The sequence below is a fragment of the Oncorhynchus mykiss genome, chromosome 4 (assembly GCF_013265735.2).
Source record: "Oncorhynchus mykiss isolate Arlee chromosome 4, USDA_OmykA_1.1, whole genome shotgun sequence".
Taxonomy (NCBI): Eukaryota; Metazoa; Chordata; class Actinopteri; order Salmoniformes; family Salmonidae; genus Oncorhynchus; species Oncorhynchus mykiss.
In genome coordinates, this window is record NC_048568.1 from 19,677,113 (window position 1) to 19,703,554 (window position 26,442).

The 26,442-nt window shown below is 43.7% G+C and overlaps 1 protein-coding gene across 9 annotated transcripts in view; it reads right to left on the minus strand.

Moving 5' to 3' along the window:
* Positions 1–1,211: 1,211 nt before the first annotated feature.
* LOC110522258 overlaps positions 1,212–26,442 on the minus strand; it is a 50,000-nt gene continuing 24,769 nt past the window's right edge. For 7 of the 9 annotated variants that reach the window (XM_036975830.1, XM_036975829.1, XM_036975834.1 and 4 more), the window contains exons 9-18: positions 5,732–5,934; positions 4,484–4,552; positions 4,195–4,261; positions 3,996–4,123; positions 3,778–3,847; positions 3,468–3,677; positions 3,040–3,096; positions 2,593–2,700; positions 2,170–2,358; positions 1,212–1,972 (exon numbers count right to left, since the gene is read on the minus strand). In XM_036975830.1, coding sequence (XP_036831725.1) covers positions 1,764–1,972; positions 2,170–2,358; positions 2,593–2,700; positions 3,040–3,096; positions 3,468–3,677; positions 3,778–3,847; positions 3,996–4,123; positions 4,195–4,261; positions 4,484–4,552; positions 5,732–5,934 — 1,310 coding nt within the window. In that variant the 3' untranslated portion in view covers positions 1,212–1,763. Of the gene's footprint in view, positions 1,973–2,169; positions 2,359–2,592; positions 2,701–3,039; positions 3,097–3,258; positions 3,285–3,467; positions 3,678–3,777; positions 3,848–3,995; positions 4,124–4,194; positions 4,262–4,483; positions 4,553–5,731; positions 5,935–26,442 lie in introns of those variants that run through there. The other 2 variants (XM_036975831.1, XM_036975837.1) reach the window with 2 other exon arrangements.

Sequence of the window (26,442 nt, forward strand, 5' to 3'; positions counted from 1 at the left end):
CTGTATACCTTGTCACAATAAAATTCCACAATTTAACTTTTAACAAAACATGCCTGTTTAATTGAAATGCATTCCAGGTGACTACCTCATTAAGCTAGTTGAGAGAATGCCAAGAGTGTGCAAAGCTGTCAAGACAAACGGTGGCTACTTTAAAGAATCAAAAACATAAAATATATTTATTTGTTTTTTTGGTTACTACATGATTCTGTTTGTTTTTTCAGTAATCACTATTACTCTACAATGTAGAAAATAATAAAAACCCTTGAATGAGTAGGTGTGTCCAAACTTTTGACTGGTACTGTATATATTTTTGTGTTATTTAGAGTATATTAACCATGGCTGTCCAGTTAACATTCACAAGACATATCAGATGGTTGATTGTCTAGGTTGAGTTAACTGGGATAAATGCCATGTGTGTGTGAGAGAATTGTAAAGCTATTGTGAATTCAAGACAGTTGGTTTCTTGTGACATAGGGATATGATACTGTCTAATGGGCATACAACCAGTGGTGGTGATGAGACAGGAGTTAAATATATTAAAGAACAGTGATATACTGTTAATGGCCTATATTTTCCAGCATGTGGCAGTAGTTCTAGTGTCCTATGAGGACAAATGCTCATGTGATTCATACCAAAGTGTAAAAGGATGTTTTCTCACACTTAAGCATATTGCACACGTTAACAGGTTGCAGACCAATTCCTGTTGAGGGAGAAGATTTGAGGACAATCTCCTGTAAAGCCTGTCCCTATAAACACATTACATTTGGGAAACATGAAATATCATATATTTATCAATGATCTGCACTGTGTCATGACACGGTTACTGGATGGATCATGGGACATGGCCTTACTTCCATTGGAAATAAGAACATGCATTCTCATCTACTTTACCATGGGCCTGTAGCACCAACATGGACTGTTTTGACACTAAAGTGTTGTTGTTGTGGCCTGGTGGGCTTATGACATTTTGATCATGGTGTCCTTTATTTACATCAGCTTACAAAGCCTGTCTTTACTTTGATGGAAAGACTTAAGGCAAGAGAAAAGTGATTCTAAATCACTGTGTGACTATAAATGCAAAAGTATTGCTTGAAGGATGTTTAGAAATGAATGCCGCTATGCATCTTTTATATTGATATCAGCAGAATTTTTTTATAATCAATTACGTTCTTAGTGTTGTGATAAATATTAAATATTTGAGACTTGTTCCAATCAATGTTGCGTGTGCACTCTTTATTTTAGCTTTGGAATAGATTAGTCTATCTGCAGAGACAGAAATTCCTCAACACAAATGAGTAAGTCTATTGATATCAGAAGAGTTGAGAAAAAATCTTATCAATATCATTAAGTTATTCAATATTTTATGCAACACTTGTACTTGATTTATTCTCATAGAATAAGATGAAACATTCATAAACACATTCTCATGATTGAGGCATAATGTAACAGTAGGAAACACAAACTATAAGTGCTTCTAATACTAAAAGTAGAACAAGCTGAAATTCACATGAGGTATCTTCAAAGATTCCCTCACAACAGAGGTTCTACAGAGAGAAGTCTAGTTTTGTACTTATTGAGAATCAAGATAATATTTAATTTGGCTCACTACACAGATTGTGATAAGCTTTCTTCTAAACTAGAATGAGTCACCAACGCCCTGGGTGGAAGTTGTCGAAATGTAGGTTTTTAAATAATGTTGGTGGCGTTGTAATCTTGTTACAGACTTCAAACACTTTGTGTTGCCACAATGGGGCGCTTAATGTCTAAGGACTGCTGTTGTATTTCAGTAAGGCCTTATGTATGAGAGTCACTGCAATATCATTTGTTTTACAATGCAGAAGTCCCACAGAGTCATGGAAGAGAACATTAACTTTCTCTACTACGTTGTTGTAGTGAGATGCAGATCTCTGGTCTGTGACAAAGTAGCGATCAAAAGTATGGTGCATCACCACTAGAATGGCATCTGTGTTACCTGTTGAGTGACAAAATGATGCAAGCTTTAGAAAAGTACTTCCACCCCAAAAATCATTAGACAAAAGGTTGTTCTACAACATGGACCAATACATCCTGTTGAGTAAAATGAAATCCCATGATAGAAGTAGTATTGACAATTGTATTCGGTCTAGAAATCTTTTGCTTTCATGGTGTAATCCCAAAAGGCTTTCCTACCTGGAACTTGGCTCATGGCAGCCTCAATGTCAGTTCCCACACGAGATGTAACAGGACAGAAGACCATTATGACTTGGCAGTCCTCTACACTGGTCTCCTTTCGTTTAAGTCCCAGATCCTCCACTTGTTTCATGAGTGCAAGGTGAGTGTTCAGGGTTTTTCCACACACTTGGGAATAGACTTTAACTTCTTGAAACAAAACATAATTAAATTACAACACTACATACAGTATATCCCCAAGATGTTGCAAACAAAAGCAAAGTGGTGGATTTCCATTGCAGACATTTTACACTAGAAAGCTCATCACACATCAGCTATCAGAGTGGAGAGGTAAGGAGGGATTTATGCCAATTAGATTGACTGACAGGAAATGCATGAACAAATAGTTTTTGATTAGTACAAAGCATATCTCAAGAATCTCACCCGGAAAATGTTTTGTTACATATCTACTGAAAAAACTCCAACGTCCAGGTTCTTTTCCTTCCTTTTCTTTTGGGGCCTGGATGTTACCAGGTGCTGATGAGGACCTATCTGAAAGTAGCAATTGAAATCAAATTCTCAACACATTGTTTCCAATTCCTTAAAGGGGCAATCTGCAATTGATACATCAATTTTTGACGTATAAATTAATTATATTTTAAAGGATTTAATGACATTGAACAGTGTTTAGGCTTTGATAATGGCCTTTGTAGTATGTTGCAGATGGCTCAATATCAGCTGTTCCTGAAGTGTACGGAGAGCATGATTTTGAGGTCTCCAGTTTGCCTCGCGACCTGAACTGCACATTACCAGTGGTACTTGGAGGAGCATATGTTATTCCAGCTGCTCCTGAAGTATGAGGTGGGGGTTCCTTGAAGTTTTGCCACTTACCACTGGTGGGCAGATCTGTTCTTGGTCGTTTGGGGTGGATCTCTACAGCACCTAAGGCTGAGGACAACAAGGTACTATGAATTCAAGTCCAGTGTTTTTGCAGCACATTGTTGTGAGTCTGTGCAAGTCATTGTGGTTGGCTTTGCCAGCTGTAAAAGGGTTTAACATTATAGAATTCTTATGTTTTGAGAAAAACATTTTTAAGGTTGAGTTACCTGGTCGTTCTGAAGCGCCTTACATTTCGGCTGTTAACAGAGTAATTTTAGGCTAAGAAAAGACTGTGTTCGAGCTCCATTAAAGTCCCAATAGTGAATGTCTTGAATGTTTAATTTCTCAACATTTTGTATACCATTATCTATGTCTTTTGATTCATGAGGGATGAGACCCACTATTCTGCAACCAACACAGACAGCAGTTATGTCATTTACCTGCAACATTGGATAGCTGGTTTCCTGCTGTAGCAGAGTCAGCTGATGGGGACACAGCATTGCCCTCAGCCTCCATGGGCTCTTCTTTATTGTAGCTCTCAAGCAGTTCAACGTGTTCCTGAATGAAGTGCAGGGCTTTGGCCAGCTGCTTCTTCAAATCTTTAAGAATAGGGATGTAGCCATGTAACACTCCCCCAGGAACAAGTGCATCTGTAAGGAGAAAGTGACCAGTGCATACAATTACAACCAAAGAGACACCACAAATGTATTGGGTGACAGCTATGCTGAAAGTCCTTGAAAAGGGACTTACTCTTCATGACAACAGCTGGAAGGAATTCCCTAAACTCGTTAAGAATGAAATCGATAGGTTTAGCTGTGTCCTAAGAAACAAAAATAACAGAAAACATGGGGGGATTAGTACATACAATGGAAATGTACAATGAATCAAAAACCTTCATTCTATTAACTATACTGAATGATCCCACAAAGTGGTACAGTAACCATAGAAGCTTTTGGGACTATACCAACCTGTTTAGATTGGGTTAGAAGTTCACTGATCTTCTTCCTAAGTTTGAAATGCTCAAGGCCTGGCAGAAGTTCCTTCAGATCATCTCTTGTTAACTCTTGAATATCAATGTCCTCTTTAATTCCAGCTCCTGAAAACAAATATGATGTTATTGGGAGGACAGTTAACAACAACTGCATAAAGCTCAGGGAGATAACTTACTTGCAAGGGCAGATGCTGCAACTGGTGAGAGGCCCCTGATTTGTTCTTCCAAACTCATTGTCCTTGCCTAAGAGGAAGAGATTGATAGGCTATTTATTACTGTTCACAGGCTTATACAGCTGCTAACTGTATCATTTAATTGTAGTTACCTGAAACATATTTGTATTGTCACACTGATGCTGCTGTAAGGAAACAGGATGTGATCCCCTCTGCTCTGACCACCTCCCTCTGCTCTGACCTGTCATTCGTATTTTGACCAAGTGGCAAAGTCTGAAATGAGACGACATACCTCTAGGTTTTCCTGCTCAGGGGCATCACTGGCTTCTTCTTCTCCGATTAGTTCCCAGACCTCATCATTCTGCACCAGTGTTAAAATACACAGTACACATACAGGTCAGTGTGCATGAGGAGTATTACAACTACGTGTTATTTCCCTAGACGTTACTAATCTCAACTCAAGCTCACTTTTTCCCATTTGTATTAATTGGGGACACAATGTTCCAGGTGGTATCCGATTTTAAGTACCTTGGCATCATACTTGATTCCAACCTCTCTTTTAAAAAGCATGTGAAAAAGGTAATTCAAATAACCAAATTCAAACTAGCTAATTTCCGATTTATACGAAATTGTTTGACTACAGAGGTAGCAAAATTGTACTTCAAATCTATGATACTCCCCCACTTAACATACTGCTTGACTAGTTGGGCCCAAGCTTGCTGTACAACATTAAAACCTATTCAGTCTGTCTACAAACAGGCTCTCAAAGTGCTTGATAGGAAGCCCAATAGCCATCATCATTGTCACATTCTTAGAAAGCATGAGCTCTTGAGTTGGGAAAATCTTGTGCAATACACCGACGCATGTCTTGTATTCAAGATCCTTAATGGCCTGGCTCCCCCTCCACTCAATATTTTTGTTAAACAGAAAACCCAGACATATGGCAGCAGATCCACAAGGTCTGCCATGAGAGGTGACTGCATAGTTCCCCTAAGGAAAAGCACCTTTAGTAAATCTGCATTCTCTGTGAGAGCTTCCCATGTCTGGAATACACTGCCATCAGACACACATAACTGCACCACATATCACACTTTCACAAAATGCTTGAAGACATGGCTAAAGGTCAATCAGATTTGTGAACATGGTCCCTAGCTGTGTGTTGCCGCTTTCCATGTTGTCTGTTGTCTGTAGCTTGTGAGGTGTGGAAACACTTAGTTGCTTTTATGAATTTTGTCTTGCTGCTTTTTATTTTATGTTGCTCTGTCTGTATGCTGCGTCTTGCTTGTCTTATGTTGCTCTGTCTTTATGCTATGTCTTGCTTGTCCTATGTTGCTATGTCTTGCTTGTTCTATGCTGCTATTGTCTATATTGTAATTGGTTTTAATAACCTGCCCAGGGACTGCGGTTGAAAATTAGCCGGCTGGCTAAAACCGGCACTTTTACTGAAACGTTGATTAATGTGCACTGTCCCTGTAAAAATAAAAAATAAACTCAAACTCAAACTCTATCTAAATTATCATATTGAATAAAGGTGAACTACCTTTGGCTGTTTTTCTGGCCTGCCCAGAATCTTTCTAATTGCATCTTCATTGCGAGGACACTTCAGTAGTCCCTGGTTCTCATGGAAGAGACAGTCCACTGTGAGTATTACATCACCTCTGGTCACTAGTCTGCTACTGTCAGGTACAGTGTAGTCTGGATTGAAGGTGTGATGCAGCACTACCAGAATGACAGGTTTACCAGCTGTAAAGAGAATGAGGGACAGATAAGAGCTTTTGGAATTAGATGTCACTTTTTGAGAAGTTCCTTTATGAATTATTGATCGCCTGGAAATAGTCTCTGGTGACTGATTGTTACAGTACACTTGGTTCTGGGTGCCCAGATTACCTGGAATCTTCTGCAGTGCTGCTTTAACATCAGTTCCAGCACGAGAGACAATGGGACAGAAAGCCAGGATGACATCACTCTCCTCTAGTGACGTCACCTCAGTTAAACCTTTTGCAGTGAGACAGCGATTGATTTCCTCATGAGACCGCAGAGTATTCCCAGTCACAATGGTGAAGAATGTCTCCGTCCTCCACTCTATAGAATAATAAACATGTGATTTAAGTATAGGGTTAAGCAACTGTGACACCTCAGTTACTACATTAGCATATTCAAAAGTGTCTTACAGCTAGCCTGGTCCATAAATGGCAGTGTTGTAGGCAAACTTAAATTGTACTGTAGAAGTCGCAGCTACAATAAAGACATCTAACTAGCCTGTTTGAATCCCTTATTGTGCCCTTACAGGCAATGTCCACTAACATGGACGTGCACTGACAACATGACGGAGCCCATTCATTTTCAATGAAAGGAAAGTGGATCTCGACAAAATGAGCACGGATAGATAAGTTTGGCGAACAGAGCGATGCAAAAAGTTGGAGATAGCGGAACTCTTTGTTAATTCCTGGTGATATTGCGGTGAAATTGACCAATTGGGGACACTATTCTACTGATGCACAAATGTTCAGCACCACAACAGCGCAAACTACAGGAATATAGAGCTCGCCCGCTTGAAGTCCTAAAATACTGAAATGAGTTACCTCTGGTTCGTTCAGCCATTCCTAACAGGTAAATTAATGGGGAAAGAATAGGGTTTTGGGATAAACGCCGTAAACAAAGTCTGAGGTTAACACAGGCTTAGGAGATATTTTGTATGAATGTAGAAGATCTCCTGGTCTGTGTTTACCACAGACCTTATTTCAGCTTTTATTCAAAATGCCTACAAAAACTCAATTTATTTCCCAATAAGCTTTGTCCAACGAACGATGGCGGAGTTAATGCCTACAAAAAGACGCCATTACGATTGCTCTCTATACCGGCGCACAAACATTTAGCACCATGGACAGCACCACGACCATTGAAAACTGATAGCTAGTCGACCTAACCTTTTCAGACACTTCCTTTTTGCCAAGATGCCCATTGTTCCCCTTCCCTTGAAATGTAGATGTGTTAAATAAATATAAGATTATTGCAATAGCCTACAGCTCTCAGACTCTTTGATATCCTACAACCGGTGGTTACCACAAGTTAATTGGGACCCAGATCATGTAAATCTTTGCTTACTTGTAAGGGCACATGCTGCATCTGGTGAGAGGCTCCTGTTTGGCTTTTCGAAACTCATTGTCCTTGCCTAGGAGGAAGAGAATTATAGACTATTTATTAGTACAAAACATTGTTCACAGGCTTACACAGCTGCTAACTGTATCATTTCATTGTAGTTACCTGACTCATACTTGTCACACTGATGCTGCTGTAGGGAAACAGGATTTGCTGTCCTCTGCTCTGATCTTGAAAAGATAACGGATTCAGGACGGTAGGCCTATTCTGATACAACGTCACAACACTTTCAGATAGAAAATACATTGTGCCCAGAGAATACATTTTCCTTGCTGTTCCTTGCTGTAAAAAGGTACATTTATCAACATTTTTTATAATTCAATAAGCCTGGGCAATCAAATAACAAATTCACTGATTAGGGCAAGGTAAGAGTCATGAGTGGATGCAAAAATTAGAAATATAATCTCACCTGCTGCTGTTTATCAACCTTTATTACGCTGCCAGGTAAGACCCACGGAGAAACAGTCACTGTTTAGATGAGTGTTGGCTGAGTGGGACGTCAAATACTGACACTGCAGAGACACAAAGGATTGCCTGTTACTGAAACACTTAATGACATAGATTGTGGCATCATTTCCCTCCTATACTAGCTTTAACGACGAGAAGGCAGAAACAAAAGTTAAATACCAGTATAAAATAGTGCTTTTGGTTGGTCGTGACAGACAACCACTACGCAGATGCACACCAGGTATCACGGTCGCAAGGCATATGAATTAACAGTAGCGGTGTGTGGATAAGTTCACTGGGGAAGCCAAGCCACCCCCCTCACCAGAAAAGCCATATTACATCCTACACTGTATGTGCTGTGATAATTGCGTTGTTTGCTGTTAATTCATATGCCTTGCGAGCGTGATATATAGGCCTAAAGGCCGAGACAATAAGAAGACACAGTGGCAGAATACATTAACAAAACCTTGGCTTTATCACAAAACAGTAAAGTCCCCCCTTATCTCAGCTCGCTGGTCACCATAGCATCTCCCACCTGTAGCACACGCTCCAGCAGGTATATCTCTCTAGTCACCCCCAAAACCAATTATTTCTTTGGCCGCCTCTCCTTCCAGTTTTCTGCTGCCAATGACTGTAACGAACTACAAAAATCTCTGAAACTGGAAACACTTATCTCCCTCACTAGCTTTAAGCACCAACTGTCAGAGCAGCTCACAGATTACTGCACCTGTACATAGCCCACCTATAATTTAGCCCAAACAACTACCTCTTTCCCTACTGTATTTTATTTATTTATTTATTTTTCTCCTTTACACCCCATTATTTTTATTTCTACTTTGCACATTCTTCCACTGCAAATCTACCATTCCAGTGTTTAACTTGCTATTTTGTATTTACTTTGCCACCATGGCCTTTTTTTTGCCTTTACCTCCCTTATCTCACCTCATTTGCTCACATCGTATATAGACTTGTTTATACTGTATTATTGACTGTATGTTTGTTTTACTCCATGTGTAACTCTGTGTCGTTGTGTGTGTCGAACTGCTTTGCTTTATCTTGGCCAGGTCGCAATTGTAAATGAGAACTTGTTCTCAACTTGCCTACCTGGTTAAATAAAGGTGAAATTAAAAATATATATCTATTTTTTTAATACAAGGAAAATTATGAAACACAGAGATCTGAAAAATATCTATATATATTTTTACCCCCATTTAGTGATATGCGATCTTGTCTCATTACTGCAACTCCCCAACAGGTTCGGGAGGTGAAGGTCAAGTAATGCGTACTCCGAAACATGACCCGCCAAACCGCGCTTCTTAACACCCGCCCGCTTAACCCAGAAGCCAGCTGCACCAATGTGTGGGAGGAAGCACCATTCAACAGACAATCGAAGTAAGCCTGCAGGTGCCCGGCCCACCACAAGGAGTCGCTAGAGCACAATGAGCCAAGTAAAGCCACCCCGGCCAAATCCTCCCCTAACCTGAACGACCCTAACCTGAACGACGCTGGGCCAATTGTGCGCCACCCTATGGGACTCCCGGTCACGGCCGGTTGTGACACAGCCTGGGATTGAACCCGCATCTGTAGTGACGCCTCAAATACTGCTTCCCAGTGATTTTACCCACACATAGCTACTGGTGACAACCAAAACCTAAGAGGTCTTCAGCAGGTTGGGTGCCACCGGTAGCAATGACTTGAGTCTGTGCGACATCAGATGCTGTGTGTGTAACAGTACTCGTCTTGTACAATCAGTCATCGACACGGAACTCCAACATGTAGCACCAGTCATGTAGCTTTATTCTGATAAGAACGACACAAAATTGCACGTCATGCAATGCACGTCTCACCATCCAACTCTGCACTCACGCACGCTGGTTTGGTGCTTGTTCACTGGGCTAGTTACCAAAATAATACAATTACAATATAATATATTTAACAATGTACCTGATAAGAACGACACAAAATTGCACGTCATGCAATGCACGTCTCACCATCCAACTCTGCACTCACGCACTGTACAAAATATATGAACCCCCCCCACCAGACACAGTAAGTTGCTAGCTAATACTGGCGGGAATTCTCTACAACAAAATGCACAACAAATATTCTCCAAAAACCGCTGCATCTTATGTGTGATGTTCGAATAACATTTACAAACAATTTGATATAAATTGTACATTTAAATCATCACTTGAGAGTATAAAAATCACTTTTGATGTACAGTGCTTTGCAACCAACAACTTACCGCTGGTTTGGTGCTTGTTCACTGCGACGATTCTAACTGGAACATCCCCCCTCGTAAGCAAGCTACGCAAACCAGCCAATAAGATGCCATGTTGAGTAGGTGAAGGCAAAACAAACTCAAACCAAAAACCCATTGGCTTAACAATAAAGTGGCATGGGGAATCACCAATATAACCCTGTTACATGTGTGTCTACTGTCCATCCCCTCCGTGGCGTGTTGCACCACTGCAGTATAGCTGACCATACATCCATACTGTCTAGCTTTGCCCTCTTGCATAAGTCTTTCACTCTCTTGGCAGCTGGCTCTGCCTCATAGCCCCCCTCCTCCCCACTTTGCAGAATGTGATGACCATGTCAGCTGACACGTCTGGCAGTGGCTCCACCTCCAAGTAATCTACGTAATGATCAACCTTTTTTTTATTTTTATTTTTTATTTTTTTTATTAATTTCAAATCAATACATAAATCACATGAGGGAACACAAGCATACATAGATTACAAACAATAGACAATCGAGCTAGGGGGTACAATATCACATTACAATTACACAAGGACCTTAAGGGACATGCATATACTTACAATTCTAACAGCTTTTTTGTTAGTAGAGCATTTAACTGTCTTAAAATACAGTTCAATTTCTTTTGTAGGGTACGAAAATGTGGTTTTCTGTTTGTAAATTTACATTTGTGTATATGAAATTTGGCCAAAAGAATAATGAAATTAATTACATAAAAATGATTCCGCTTATTTCTATTGTATGTAAAGAATCCAAACAGTACATCTCTCCACAATAGTGTAAAATCTTCATAAATATGTTCAATTATAAACCTACTGATGTCTTGCCAGAGTTTTCTTACATGAACACAATGCCAAAAAAGATGCACAACTGTTTCTGGGTGGTCATTACAAAAGGAGCAATTTGAGTTTATGTTTTCCTTAAACTTCTTCATATAGTGGTTGGCAGGATAATATTTATGAATAATTTTAAAGGAAACTTCCTTAATTTTGTTAACAAGTAGGTATGTGTGTGGCAACATCCAAACTTTTTTCCAACAGATATTATCAATAAATCCATTCCAATAAGGCATGACATAAGGTATAGATACAACATCCTGCTGAAACAAGGTTCGTATCGCTCTGTTGTTGAATGGACCAAAAGAGAAACAAATCTTTCCTACTGATGAGTCAACAGGGTCAACAGAAGGTAGGCTCTGAGGGTCAGGTCTTGACAGGTTCCTGAATAACATAGCAACACCTGAGGGAATGGCATTTAAAACAATTGCAAAATCTTTAGGTGTTACAGGGACCTTGTAAAGTGATAAGAATTATTTATAACTGAGTAAAAGACCCTCTGCATTTACCAGTTGGCTCACCAATAGGATATTATTTCGGAACCAATATTCTAAAAACAGAGTTATTTGTATACAATATATCCCGATTATTCCATATATAATATCTGTGTGGAGAAAAATTGTGTTTATAAATTAAGGACCATGACAAGAAAACCTGCCGATGAAAAACAGAAAGTTTCACTGGAACTTTGTCAATATTATAATTGCAAACCAACATGAAGTTAAGGCCTCCAAAAGTAGAGAAGACATGATGAGGAATATAATTCCAGATAGAAGTGGGTCTTCTTAGAAATTGTTTTATCCAATTGATCTTAAAAGTATTATTTAAAGTAGTAAAATCCAGAAAATTCAGTCCTCCATTCTCATAAGTGTTCATTACAACAGTTTTCCTAATGTAATGGGTACGGTTTCTCCAAAGAAAGTTGAAAAGCATCTGGTCTATCTCCTTGCTTATTTTACGGTCAAGATATAAAGATGGCGCACCATATGTTAGTCTAGAGATACCTCCAGCCTTGGTTATTAGGACTCTACCTTTTAAAGATAGGTCCCTCTGTAGCCATTGATTTAGTTTCTTCTGGGTTTTTTTAATAAGAGGGTTAAAATTTAGAAAGCCTCTAGACTTCTGATCCTTTGTAATGGTTATGCCTAAATATGTAAGTTCTTCTTTTACTGGAATACCATAATATGAAGGTGTCACACAATCTTTGACAGCCATGAGTTCACATTTCTTAATGTTAAGATATAGACCAGACGCTTTGGAAAAGGATTGTATCACATTGATCGATATGGGAATTTGGTTAGCGTCTTTCAGAAAAAGTGTAGTATCGTCAGCCAGCTGGCTTATAATAATTTCTTTACCAGCTATGGAGATACCTTGTACAGGACTATTATTTAAAGAATTGTAATGATCAACCATAATCAGGAAGTCCTTTCCTATATACGTAAAAAGGTCCATGCTCACTGTTTGCCATGGGCACTCTGGGATGTTATGTGAAATCATTGATTCGTTTTGCTGTGCTCGTGCATATTCATTACAGGCTGAGCAGTTGGATACATGTCCTTGATTCCTCTCTCATGTTCGACCAGAAAAGTGTGTCCCTTGCCTGTCTATAGCGTGCCTCCCCGCCAATGTGTCTTGCATTTATTCGGCTCAACATTTCCGGAATCAGGGTTAGAAGAAGGGTTAGCTAACATGCTAATGAGTTGCAGAGTAGCTAAAAAGTAGTAAGTAGATGAAAAGCTGCTAATTAGTTACAGTTGTCCGTGATGAGATTCCAAATCGCAACCTTTGAGTTGCTAGACGTTCGCCTTATACGTTCGACCCCGACAAACCACCCTAAGTAGCCATCTGTTTTATGTAACCATACCAAACATAACATTACTAATTTGAGTCTCCAATATGTACATTTACGATGTTATGTCTAGTCTATGAGACCAGACTGGAAGAGGACATCTCCAAGCACAGACTCCACTAGATCATTGAACACGTCATGATATTCGCTCAGCAGCTCTTTGGGGCACTGCTCCACTTTGTTTAGCTCGGCTGGAATTGTGAGTTACGAGTCCTACGTGCTCACACGTACAACCAGAGAGTAGTGGGTTTTGATCCAACTCCACAACTTCAAAGACTAGCTTGTGCTTAACCCCCTTAATGACACAGTCTGTGTTATTTCACCCCATTTATCAAATTAGCTCTCCTGAGTACAGCTTCAGTTGTGTGTTACTTGCCTGTAGTGGGGTATTTGGTGATATTCTATTTCACTCTCCTACTCACTACATGTTGCACCTGTATCAAACTGGCATTATTGTCTTTTATTATTCTGTTTTAGTTGCAAAAACCATTTCTGGCACTGAGTGAGCTGTAATGATGCAGGCCAATTCCTCTCTGTCAGAGCATTCCTCTCTCTCTATATATATATATATATATATGTATATACAGTGCCTTGCGAAAGTATTCGACCCCCTTGAACTTTGTGACCTTTTGCCACATTTCAGGCTTCAAACATAAAGATATAAAACTGTATTTTTTGTGAAGAATCAACAACAAGTGGGACACAATCATGAAGTGGAACGACATTTATTGGATATTTCAAACTTTTTTAACAAATCAAAAACTGAAAAATTGGGCGTGCAAAATTATTCAGCCCCTTTACTTTCAGTGCAGCAAACTCTCTCCAGAAGTTCAGTGAGGATCTCTGAATGATCCAATGTTGACCTAAATGACTAATGATGATAAATACAATCCACCTGTGTGTAATCAAGTCTCCGTATAAATGCACCTGCACTGTGATAGTCTCAGAGGTCCGTCAAAAGCGCAGAGAGCATCATGAAGAACAAGGAACACACCAGGCAGGTCCGAGATACTGTTGTGAAGAAGTTTAAAGCTGGATTTGGATACAAAATATTTCCCAAGCTTTAAACATCCCAAGGAGCACTGTGCAAGCGATAATATTGAAATGGAAGGAGTATCAGACCACTGCAAATCTACCAAGACCTGGCCGTCCCTCTAAACTTTCAGCTCATACAAGGAGAAGACTGATCAGAGATGCAGCCAAGAGGCCCATGATCACTCTGGATGAACTGCAGAGATCTACAGCTGAGGTGGGAGACTCTGTCCATAGGACAACAATCAGTCGTATATTGCACAAATCTGGCCTTTATGGAAGAGTGGCAAGAAGAAAGCCATTTCTTAAAGATATCCATAAAAAGTGTTGTTTAAAGTTTGCCACAAGCCACCTGGGAGACACACCAAACATGTGGAAGAAGGTGCTCTGGTCAGATGAAACCAAAATTGAACTTTTTGGCAACAATGCAAAACGTTATGTTTGGCGTAACAGCAACACAGCTGAACACACCATCCCCACTGTCAAACATGGTGGTGGCAGCATCATGGTTTGGGCCTGCTTTTGTTCAGCAGGGACAGGGAAGATGGTTAAAATTGATGGGAAGATGGATGGAGCCAAATACAGGACCATTCTGGAAGAAAACCTGATGGAGTCTGCAAAAGACCTGAGACTGGGACGGAGATTTGTCTTCCAACAAGACAATGATCCAAAACATAAAGCAAAATCTACAATGGAATGGTTCAAAAATAAACATATCCAGGTGTTAGAATGGCCAAGTCAAAGTCCAGACCTGAATCCAATCGAGAATCTGTGGAAAGAACTGAAAACTGCTGTTCACAAATGCTCTCCATCCACCTCACTGAGCTCGAGCTGTTTTGCAAGGAGGAATGGGAAAAAAATTCAGTCTCTCGATGTGCAAAACTGATAGAGACATACCCCAAGCGACTTACAGCTGTAATCGCAGCAAAAGGTGGCGCTACAAAGTATTAACTTAAGGGGGCTGAATAATTTTGCACGCCCAATTTTTCAGTTTTTGATTTGTTAAAAAAGTTTGAAATATCCAATAAATGTCGTTCCACTTCATGATTGTGTCCCACTTGTTGTTGATTCTTCACAAAAATATACAGTTTTATATCTTTATGTTTGAAGCCTGAAATGTGGCAAACGGTCGCAAAGTTCAAGGGGGCCGAATACTTTCGCAAGGCACTGTATATATAATATCCTCCACAACATGCACTTTCTTTATCCTGCCTGACACACCTTGACAAAATGCATATCAAGCCTAGACAGACGATAGTGCAGATCTAGCGCCCATGCACTATCCGCTGCCCAAACTAGAAAAATATACACAAATTAAGATGACCAATTCGTAGTCTACTTACCGCATAATACTGTCACGACGTCAACCAACACAGATAATAAACAAACTAGTCACAATCACTTTTGGACGAGAGGTTCGTCAAATACCAGATCAAAAGTAATATAATCTTAATTTATGTAAACACTTCTGTGTCGGTATTTTCACTCTTGAAACGTCCTCCTGATTTCTAGTAATCAGAAAGTGAAAGTGTCAGGCTATAACAGCCCAGCCCGTTGGTTGGCGGGGGATAACGTTCAACTCACAATCAGCCAAGCGTCTCTATGGCTCTGACAAAATAAATAGCCTCCTTTATTTATTCGTTTTTATTGGTTTCTTGCACAGCAGGTCATTATTGTCACAACAATACACCATTTTCTGACAAAGTAAAGGTCAAATAGCTTGACACAATGCAAGTATTAATTGGTTTAACAAAAATAATATACATGCATTTGTGAGTTCATTGGCTCGTATATTAGATAAAGTAATGTTTAAGGCATGTCTAAGGCATGTTCAGTGTATTATTTAAACAATAAGGGCTGGGGGGGTGTGGTATGTGGCCAATACACCACAGCTGATGCTGCCTTCATAACCAAGATGGAGGGGGGAATTTACCGGTGATGCATTCACGTGCTTTGAACCAGTTTAGAAACGCTGATTGGCTAATGGCCAACGAGCTGTGTAACCTATCAACTAAAAGTACAGCTATCATGCTCGTAAACATATTACTATAAATAAATAGTTTTGTTTTTGCATATAACTTTTGAAAATGTCTGGAAATGTGAAAATGTGAACTGTTGAAAATGTGAAGTGTCTGGATACAGCCCTTAGCCGTGATATATTGTCTTTACACGTGTCGCATTCAACCAGTTAGCATGTCGTACATTTCCGAGTTCCGACCAGCACGTGAACGCTGCAAAAAGGTTTGAGGCAAGCAACATCTTGGAGCCAAACTACCCCGTTTATAATATTGAATATATTGTTTTGTTCGTTCTGTACTGCCTTGGCATCAGTGGGCTTCGGCATCTCCAGTTCATCACCAGTCATCTCTGTGTCCAGCACATGAACACAGCAAAAAATGTCTCATATACCACAGCTTTCAGGCGATCACCATCCAGGAGCCAAACTACCCGTTTATAATAATATTGAATATATTGTTTTGTTTTATCACAGGTATAACCATCTCAGTCATTATCAATGTATAAATTGTATTTTAAGCACACATTTCTTCTTTGAAAATAATTAGATATCTTTTTAGAGCAACAAAAACATTTGATTTCTAGTTTATAACATGACAAATATTAATTTCTAATTATACATGCTTTTGAGGGGAGAAAACAGCAACAGTGGTTGTTGAGGAAAATGTCACAACAGCTTGTCTCCTGAGAAGAGATTAACATACTGTCACGACTCCTACCAAAGGTGGCTCTCCTTGTACCAAAGGTGGCTCTCCTTGTTGTTCGGGTGGCGATCAGCGGTCGTTTTCACCGGCCTACTAGCTGCCACTGATCTTTTCCTCCCCCTCCTTGTCTGTTCATTAGTTACACCTGTTTTTAGTTAGGATAATTAGTTGGGCTTTATTATCCAGCCGGCCCCGCCTGCTGGGTGTGCGGGATTGTTTTATGTGTACTCGTGTAAACGCCTGTAAGTCACGGTTGTTCGTGTATGTGAATTATTTTTGGGACTGTTTAGTTCCCCTGTGCTTTGGGGCATTTGTTTTGAGTGGCGTCATTTTCAACTGTGGTGAATAAAGAAGTAGCGCTACTCTGAACTCTCTGTCTCCTGCGTCTGACTTCTTCCTCCACTACACCCCGGGCATTACAGAATCCCGCACCATTAAGAATGGAGTAAGCAGGAGCAGCTGCCAACCGCCTCCTATCGATGGAGGAACGTGTCCTCCACCACACCACCGTCCTCCATCGGATCCGCCATGGACCAGATGATGGAGAGAATGGACAGATGGGAGAGGAGTGGTCTCCTCTCTCCACCTTCGGTTTCCCCAGCTCAGGATTCCCCTTCTCCTCTCTCCCCATCCACCGGCTCCAGCGCTCTCCGTCTTGCGCTCCCGAGGGATTATGATGGAGCGGATGCGGGGTGTCAGGGGTTCTTACTCCAACTAGAAGTGAGACCCACTCCCTCGGGAGCGGAGAGGGTGAGTGTCCTCGTCTCCTGCCTGACTGATCGTGCTCTGGAGTGGGCAAACGCAGACTCAGCGAAGGAGCACTACCCGGAATTCACCCGCTGCTTTCGTGCCGTGTTTGACCACCCTCCAGAGGGCAGAGCGGCGGGAGAGTGACTGTTCCACCTTAGGCAGAAGAGAAGAGGAGAGGAAGAAGAGGAGCGCCCAGGATTACGCCTTGGAGTTCCGGACGTTGGCCGCTGGGTCTGGGTGGAACGACAGGGCCCTTATAGACCACTGCCGGTGTAGTCTCCGGGAGGATGTCCGCAGGGAGCTAGTGTGTCGGGACACTGCTCTCTCACTAGATAAACTTATTGACATGTCTATCCGGCTGGACAATCTGTTGGCTGCCCGCGGGCGTTCGGAGAGGGTCCTGTGCGTTCCACCACCCAGCGCCCCCGCTCCCATTCCGATGGAATTGGGAGGGGCCGTGCCGAGGGGTAGCAGAGGAGGAGGCTCCCCCTGCACCAGCTGGGGTCGGAGAGGACACACGGCCGATCGGTGCTGGGGGGGCCGTCTGGGAGTCGAGATGGCAGGCGGAACGCTTCTCGGTCACCCCAGGTGAGTAAGCACCAAACTCACCCAGTTGGTCACATGTTTGTCTTGATTTTTTTCCTTGATTTTCTCCCCTCTTCCCAGCATAAGGCGCTAGTCAATTCAGGTGCAGCTGGGAACTTTATGGATCGCGGACTCGCCATCAAGCTGGGTGTTCCGCTCGTGTCGATAGATTCTCCCTTCCCCGTGCACTCCCTAGATAGCCGGCCATTAGGGTCAGGGTTGGTCAGGGAGGCCACGGTTCCACTGGACATGCTGACGCAGGGGAATCATAGGGAGCGGATAAGTCTCTTCATTATGGATTCGCCTGCATTTCCAGTGGTTCTGGGGATTCCCTGGCTGGCTAGTCACAATCCTAAGATTTCGTGGAGACAGGGGGTTCTCCAGGGGTGGTCAGAGGAGTGTTCTGGAAGGTGTCTGGGAGTTTCCATCAGTGCCACATCGGTGGAGAGTCCAGACCAGGGTTCCACGGTGCGCATCCCCCCCGAATATGCCGATTTGGCAATCTCTTTCAGTAAAAAGAAAGTGACTAAATTACCACCTCATCGACCGGGAGGGGATTGTGCGATAGATCTCCAGGTAAACGCTGCGCTTCCCAAGAGTCACCTGTACCCATTGTCCCAGGAAGAGACGTTGGCTATGGAGACATATGTCACGGAGTCTCTGGGACAGGGGTACATTCAGCCCCCCATCTCACCCGTCTCCTCGAGTTTCTTTTTTGTGAAGAAAAAGGAGGGAGGTCTGCGTCCGTGCATTGATTATAGAGGTCTAAATGCCATCACAGTGGGGTTTAGTTACCCACTACCTCTCATCGCTATGGCGGTGGAATCATTTCACGGAGCACAGTTCTTCACAAGACTGGATCTCAGGAGCGCGTATAGTCTGGTGCGTATTCGGGATGTAGACGAGTGGAAAACCGCATTTAGTACCACATCGGGCCACTATGAGTACCTCATCGTGCCGTATGGGTTAAAGAATGCTCCAGCCGTCTTTCAATCCTTTGTAGACGAGATTCTCAGGGACCTGCACAGGCAGGCCGTGGTTGTTTATATCGATGATATTCTGATCTATTCCGCCACCCGCGCCGCGCATGTGTCACTGGTACGCAAGGTGCTTGGTAGACTGCTGGAGCATGACCTATACGTCAAGGCTGAGAAGTGTGTGTTCTCCAAATGAACCGTCTCCTTCCTGGGTTATCGCATTTCCACCTCAGAGGTGGTGATGGAGTGTGACTGCATTAAGGCCGTGCGTAATTGGCGGTGAAGCGGTTTTTGGGTGAAGCGGTTTTTGGGGTTTGCCAATTACTACTGGAGGTTTATCCAGGGTTTTGGCCAGGTAGCGGCTCCCATTACCTCACTGCTGAAAGGGGGCCCGGTGCGTTTGCAGTGGTCAGCAGAGGCGGACAGAGCCTTCAATAGGTTGAAGGCGCTGTTTACGGATGCACCCGTGTTGGCGCACCCGGACCCCTCTCTAGCATTCATAGTGGAGGTGGACGCGTCCGAGGCTGGGGTGGGTGCCGTGCTATCACAGCACGGCACTCTTTTCGAGGAAACTCAGTCCAGGGGAGCGTAACTATGATGTGGGAGACCGGGAGTTGTTAGCGGTGGTCAGGGCTCTGAAGGTGTGGAGACACTGGCTTGAGGGGGCTAAGCACCCCTTTCTCATCTGAACCGACCACCAGAATCTGGAGTATATTCGGGCAGCTAGGAGACTGAATCCACGTTAGGCAAGGTGGGCCATGTTCTTCACCCGATTCCGGTTTACTCTGTCGTATAGACCAGGCTCCCAGAACGTAAAGGCTGACGCCCTGTCCCGCCTTTATGACACAGTTTACTCCCATCCTTCCCGCCTCGAGGCTGATGGCACCAGTGGTATGGGAGGTGGACTCAAACATCGAGCGGGCGTTACGGGCGGAGCCTATGCCTCCTCAGTGTTCGGCTGGGCGGAAGTACGTGCCGCTTGGTGTTCGGGACCAACTGATTCGGTGGGCTCACACCCTACCCTCCTCGGGTCACCCTGGGGTGGCGAGGACAGTGTGGGGCCTCCGGGAGGATTATTGGTGGCCCACCTTGGCTAGGGACGTTAGGATTTATGTATCTTCCTGTTCGGTGTGCGCCCAGAGTAAGGCTCCTAGGCACCTTCCTAGAGGGAAGTTACAACCCCTCCCCGTTCCACAACGGCCATGGTCTCACCTATCAGTAGATTTTTTGACCGATCTCCCCCCGTCTCAGGGGAACACTACGGTTTTGGTTATTGTGGATCGGTTCTCTAAGTCCTGCCGCCTCCTCCCGTTGCCCGGTCTCCCTACAGCCCTACAGACTGCGGAGGCTATATTCTCCCACGTCTTCCGGTACTACGGGGTGCCAGAGGACATCGTCTCTGATCGGGGCCCACAGTTCACTTCGAGGGTCTGGAGGGCGTTCATGGAACGTCTGGGGGTCTCGATCAGACTTACCTCGGGTTTTCACCCCGAGAGTAACGGGCAGGTGGAGAGAGTTAACCAGGATGTGGGTAGGTTTCTGAGGTCCTATTGCCTGGACACTATATCATCAGGCACCCCATAGTGCCCATAGACGTGCGTAAACAAGGCTTCCGCAGTCTCTAGGGCCGTAGGGAGACCGGGCAGAGGAAGGAGACGGCAGTACTTAGAAAAACAATCCACAACAACCAGGATTGTAGTGTTTCCCTGTGATGGGGGAAGATCGGTCAGGAAATCGATTGACAGGTGTGACCATGGCCGTTGTGGAACAGGTAAGGGGTGTAGCTTACCTCTGGGCAGGTGCCTAGGAGCCTTACACCGAGCAGGAGGAAACATAAACCCACACGTCCTTAGCCAAAGTGGACCACCAGTACTTCCCAGTCAGACAGCGCACCGTCCAACCGATGCCTGGATGACCAGAGGAGGGTGACGTGTGGGCACAATAGATCAACCGGTCACGAACAGCAGACGGGACGTCTTCATGGTCTCGATGACAGCCAACAGCTCCCGGTCCCCCACGTCATAGTTTCGCTCCGCCGGGCTGAGCTTCTTCGGGAAGAAGGCACAGGGGCGGAGCTTCGGTGGCGTACCCGAGCGCTGAGAGAGCACAGCTCCTATCCCAGCCTCGGACGCGTCCACCTTCACTATGAACTCCAAAGAGGGATCCAAATAAGCCGGCACGGGAGCCGAGGTAAACAGAGCACTCAGGTGACCAAAAGCCCTGTTCGCCTCAGCCGACCACTGCAAACGTACCGGGCCCCCCTTCAGCAGTGAGGTAATGTGAGCCGCTACCTTACCAAAACCCTGGTAGTAGTTGGAAAACCCTAAGAACCGCTGCACATCCTTTACAGTGGTGGGAATCGGCCAATTACACACGGCTGAAATGCGGTCACTCTCCATCTCCACCCCTGAGGTAGGGGTACCCTAGGAAGCAGACGGACTGCTGGAAGAACAGGCATTTCTCAGCCTTGACGTCCAGGTCATGCTCCAACAGACGACCAAGCACCCTGCGCACCAGGGACACATGCTCGGCGCGTGTAGTGGAATATATCAGAATGTCATCAATATACACCACTACACCCTGCCCGTGCAGTTCCCTGAAAATCTTGTCTACAAAGGCTTGGAAGACTGATGGAGCATTCATCAACCCGTACGGCATGACGAGGTACTCATAGTGCCCTGAGGTGGTACTGAAAGCCATCTTCCACTCGTCTCCCTCCCGGATACGCACCAGGTTGTAAGCGCTCCTGAGATCTATTTTAGTGAAGAAGCGCGCCCCGTGCATTGACTCAATTGCTGCGGCTATGAGCGGTAGCGGGTAACTATACCTCACAGTGATCTGGTTCAGACCTCGATGGTCAATACATGGGCGCAGACCTCGCTCCTTCTTCTTCACAAAAAAGAAACTCGAGGAGGCGGGTGAAGTGGAGGCCCGAATGTACCCGATGCAGAGATTCGGAGACATATGTTTCCATAGCCTCCGTCTCCGCCTGTGAGAGGGGATACACGTGACTCCTGGGAAGTGCAGCGTCTACCAGGAGATTTATCGCACAAATGCCCCGTCGATGGGGTGGTAATTGAGTCGCCTTCTTTTTGGAGAAGAGCCAAATCGGCATATTCAGGGGGAATGCGCACGGTGGAGACCTGGTCTGGACTTTCCACCGTAGTAGCACCAACGGAAACCCCTAAACACCTCCCCGTGCACTCTCGCGACCACCCCGTGAGAGCCCTCTGTTGCCAAGAAACAGTGGGGTCATGACAAGCTAACCAGGGTAGGCCTAGCACAATGGGAAACGCAGGAGAGTCAATAAGAAAGAGACTAATTCTCTCCTTGTGACCCCCCTGCGTCACCATGCCCAGAGGAGCGGTGGCCTCCCTAATCAACTCTGACCCTAATGGTCAACTATCTAAGGCATGAACGGGGAAGGGCACTGCCACAGGAACAATGGGGATCATGCATGTCCGCGCAAAAAACAAGCCATATGGTCAAAGGAATTGTCCGTAGAGCTCCAAGACAGGATTGTGTCGAGGCACAGATTTGGGGAAGGGGACCAAAACATGTCTGCAGCATTGACGGTCCCCAAGAACACAGTGGCCTCCATCATTCTTAAATGGAAGAAGTTTGGAACCACCAAGACTCTTCCTGAAGCTGGCCGTCCGGTCAAACTGAGTAATCAGTGGAGAAGGGCCTTGGTCAGGGAGGTGACCAAGAACCAGATTGTTGGCCCGTCAGGAAGTCCAGGATCAAGTTGCAGAGGGAGGTGTTTAGTCCCAGGGTCCTCAGCTTAGTGATGAGCTTTGAGGGCACTACAGTGCCTTGCGAAAGTATTCGGCCCCCTTGAACTTTGCGACCTTTTGCCACATTTCAGGCTTCAAACATAAAGATATAAAACTGTATTTTTTTGTGAAGAATCAACAACGAGTGGGACACAATCATGAAGTGAAACGACATTTATTGGATATTTCAAATTTTTTAACAAATCAAAAACGGAAAAATTGGGCGTGCAAAATTATTCAGCCCCCTTAAGTTAATACTTTGTAGCGCCACCTTTTGCTGCGATTACAGCTGTAAGTCGCTTAGGGTATGTCTCTATCAGTTTTGCACATCGAGAGACTGACATTTTTTCCCATTCCTCCTTGCAAAACAGCTCGAGCTCAGTGAGGTTGGATGGAGAGCATTTGTGAACAGCAGTTTTCAGTTCTTTCCACAGATTCTCGATTGGATTCAGGTCTGGACTTTGACTTGGCCATTCTAACACCTGGATATGTTTATTTTTGAACCATTCCATTGTAGATTTTGCTTTATGTTTTGGATCATTGTCTTGTTGGAAGACAAATCTCCGTCCCAGTCTCAGGTCTTTTGCAGACTCCATCAGGTTTTCTTCCAGAATGGTCCTGTATTTGGCTCCATCCATCTTCCCATCAATTTTAACCATCTTCCCTGTCCCTGCTGAACAAAAGCAGGCCCAAACCATGATGCTGCCACCACCATGTTTGACAGTGGGGATGGTGTGTTCAGCTGTGTTGCTTTTACGCCAAACATAACGTTTTGCATTGTTGCCAAAAAGTTCAATTTTGGTTTCATCTGACCAGAGCACCTTCTTCCACATGTTTGGTGTGTCTCCCAGGTGGCTTGTGGCAAACTTTAAACAACACTTTTTATGGATATCTTTAAGAAATGGCTTTGTTCTTGCCACTCTTCCATAAAGGCCAGATTTGTGCAATATACGACTGATTGCTGTCCTATGGACAGAGTCTCCCACCTCAGCTGTAGATCTGTGCAGTTCATCCAGAGTGATCATGGGCCTCTTTGCTGCATCTCTGATCAGTCTTCTCCTTGTATGAGCTGAAAGTTTAGAGGGACGGCCAGGTCTTGGTAGATTTGCAATGGTCTGATACTCCTTCCATTTCAATATTATCTCTTGCACAGTGCTCCTTGGGATGTTTAAAGCTTGGGAAATCTTTTTGTATCCAAATCCAGCTTTAAACTTCTTCACAACAGTATCTCGGACCTGCCTGGTGTGTTCTTTGTTCTTCATGATGCTCTCTGCGCTTTTAACGGACCTCTGAGACTATCACAGTGCAGGTGCATTTATATGGAGACTTGATTACACACAGGTGGATTGTATTTATCATAATTAGTCATTTAGGTCAACATTGGATCATTCAGAGATCCTCACTGAACTTCTGGAGAGAGTTTGCTGCACTGAAAGTAAAGGGGCTGAATAATTTTGCACGCCCAATTTTTCAGTTTTTGATTTGTTAAAAAAGTTTGAAATATCCAATAAATGTCTTTCCACTTCATGATTGTGTCCCACTTGTTGTTGATTCTTCACAAAAAAATACAGTTTTATATCTTTATGTTTGAAGCCTGAAATGTGGCAAAAGGTCGCAAAGTTCAAGGGGGCCGAATACTTTCGCAAGGCACTGTATGGTGTTGAATACTGAGCTGAAGTCAAGGAATGGCATTCTCATATACAGTTGAAGTCGGAAGTTTACATACATTTAAACTAAATTTTTCACAATTCCTGACATTTAATCCTAGTAAAAATTCCCTGTTTTAGGTCAGTTAGGATCACCACTTTCCTATGTCGATGCAGGAAAGAGCCAATTTCAGCTAGCTAGCCACCGGTGGACAACAACACAATGAGATGCAACAATTCAAGTTGTTCCTGTTATTGAAGTATGCTCTCAAAGCGATTTGATAGGAGAGACGCCATAATCCAAGCTGGCTTCCCTTTAGACTTAGATTTTTTCGGCAGGACCATTCACAGTTGAACTCACTCAGTTTAGCTCAACGCTGATTAGCACATTTTTGTTTCGCTCGCTCTGATGCTTTCTCTGGTGAGATACATTCACCCTCTTGCGAATTGAAGGAAAATTATGAAACACAGAGATCTGAAAATATCTCTATATTTTTTTACCCCCATTTAGTGATATGAGATCTTGTCTCATTGCTGCAACTCCCCAACGGGTTCGGGAGGTGAAGGTTGAGTAACATGACCCGCCAAACCGCGCTTCTTAACACCCGCCCGCTTAACCCGGAAGCCAGCTGCACCAATGTGTGGGAGGAAGCACCATTCAACAGACAACCGAAGTCAGCCTGCAGGTGCCCGGCCCACCACAAGGAGTCGCTAGAGCACAATGTGCCAAGTAAAGCCACCCCGGCCAAACCCTCCCCTAACCTGAACGACGCTGGGCCAATTGTGCGCCACCCTATGGGACTCCCGGTCACGGCCGGTTGTGACACAGCCTGGGATCGAACCCGCATCTGTAGTGACACCTCAAATACTGCTTCCCAGTGATTTTACCCACACATAGCTACTGGTGACAACCAAAACCTAAGAGGTCTTCAGCAGGTTGGGTGCCACCGGCAGCAATGACTTGAGTCTGTGCGACATCAGACGCTGTGTGTCTACTGTCCATCCCCTCCGTGGCGTGTTGCACTAATTTGAGTCTCCAAGATGTACGTTTACGACGTTATGTCTAGTCTATGAGACCAGACTGGAAGAGGACATCTCCAAGCACAGACTCCATTAGATCATTGAACACGTCATGATATTCGCTCAGCAGCTCTTTGGGGCACTGCTCCACTTTGTTTAGCTCGGCTGGAATTGTGAGTTACGAGTCCTACGTGCTCACACGTACAACCAGAGAGTAGTGGGTTTTGATCCAACTCCACAACTTCAAAGACTAGCTTGTGCTTAACCCCCTTAATGACACAGTCTGTGTTATTTCACCCCATTTATCAAATTAGCTCTCCTGAGTACAGCTTCAGTTGTGTGTTACTTGCCTGTAGTGGGGTATTTGGTGATATTCTATTTCACTCTCCTACTCACTACATGTTGCACCTGTATCAAACTGGCATGATTGTCTTTTATTATTCTGTTTTAGCTGCACAAACCATTTCTGGCAAATAGTGAGCTGTAATGATGCAGACCAGTTCCTCTCTGTCAGAGCATCCCTCTCTCTCTATATATAACATCCTCAACAAAATGCACTTTCTTTATCCTGCCTGACACACCTTGACAAAATGCATATCAAGCCTAGAAAGACGACAGTGCATGGGCGCTAGAGCTGCACTATCGGTTGCCCAAACTACAAAAATAAACACAAATTAAGTGGACCAATTCGTAGTCACAATCACTTTTGGACGATAGGTTCGTCAAATACCAGATCAAAAGTAATATAATCTTAATTTATGTAAACACTTCTGTGTCGGTATTTTCACTCTTGAAACGTCCTCCTGATTTCTAGTAATCAGAAAGTGAAAGTGTCAGGCTATAACAGCCCAGCCCGTTGGTTGGCGGGGGATAACGTTCAACTCACAATCAGCCAAGCTGACAAAATAAATAGCCTCCTTTATTTATTCGTTTTTATTGGTTTCTTGCACAGCAGGTCATTATTGTCACAACAATACACAATTTTCTGGCAAAGTAAAGGTTAAATAGCTTGACACAATGCAAGTAATAATTGGTTTAACAAAAAAGTATCTACATGCATTTGTGAGTTCATTGGCTCATGTATTAGACAAAGTAATGTTTAAGGCATGTCTAAGGCATGTTCAGTATATTATTTAAACAATAAGGGCTGGGGGGGGGGGGTGTGTGTGGTATGTGGCCAATACACCACAAC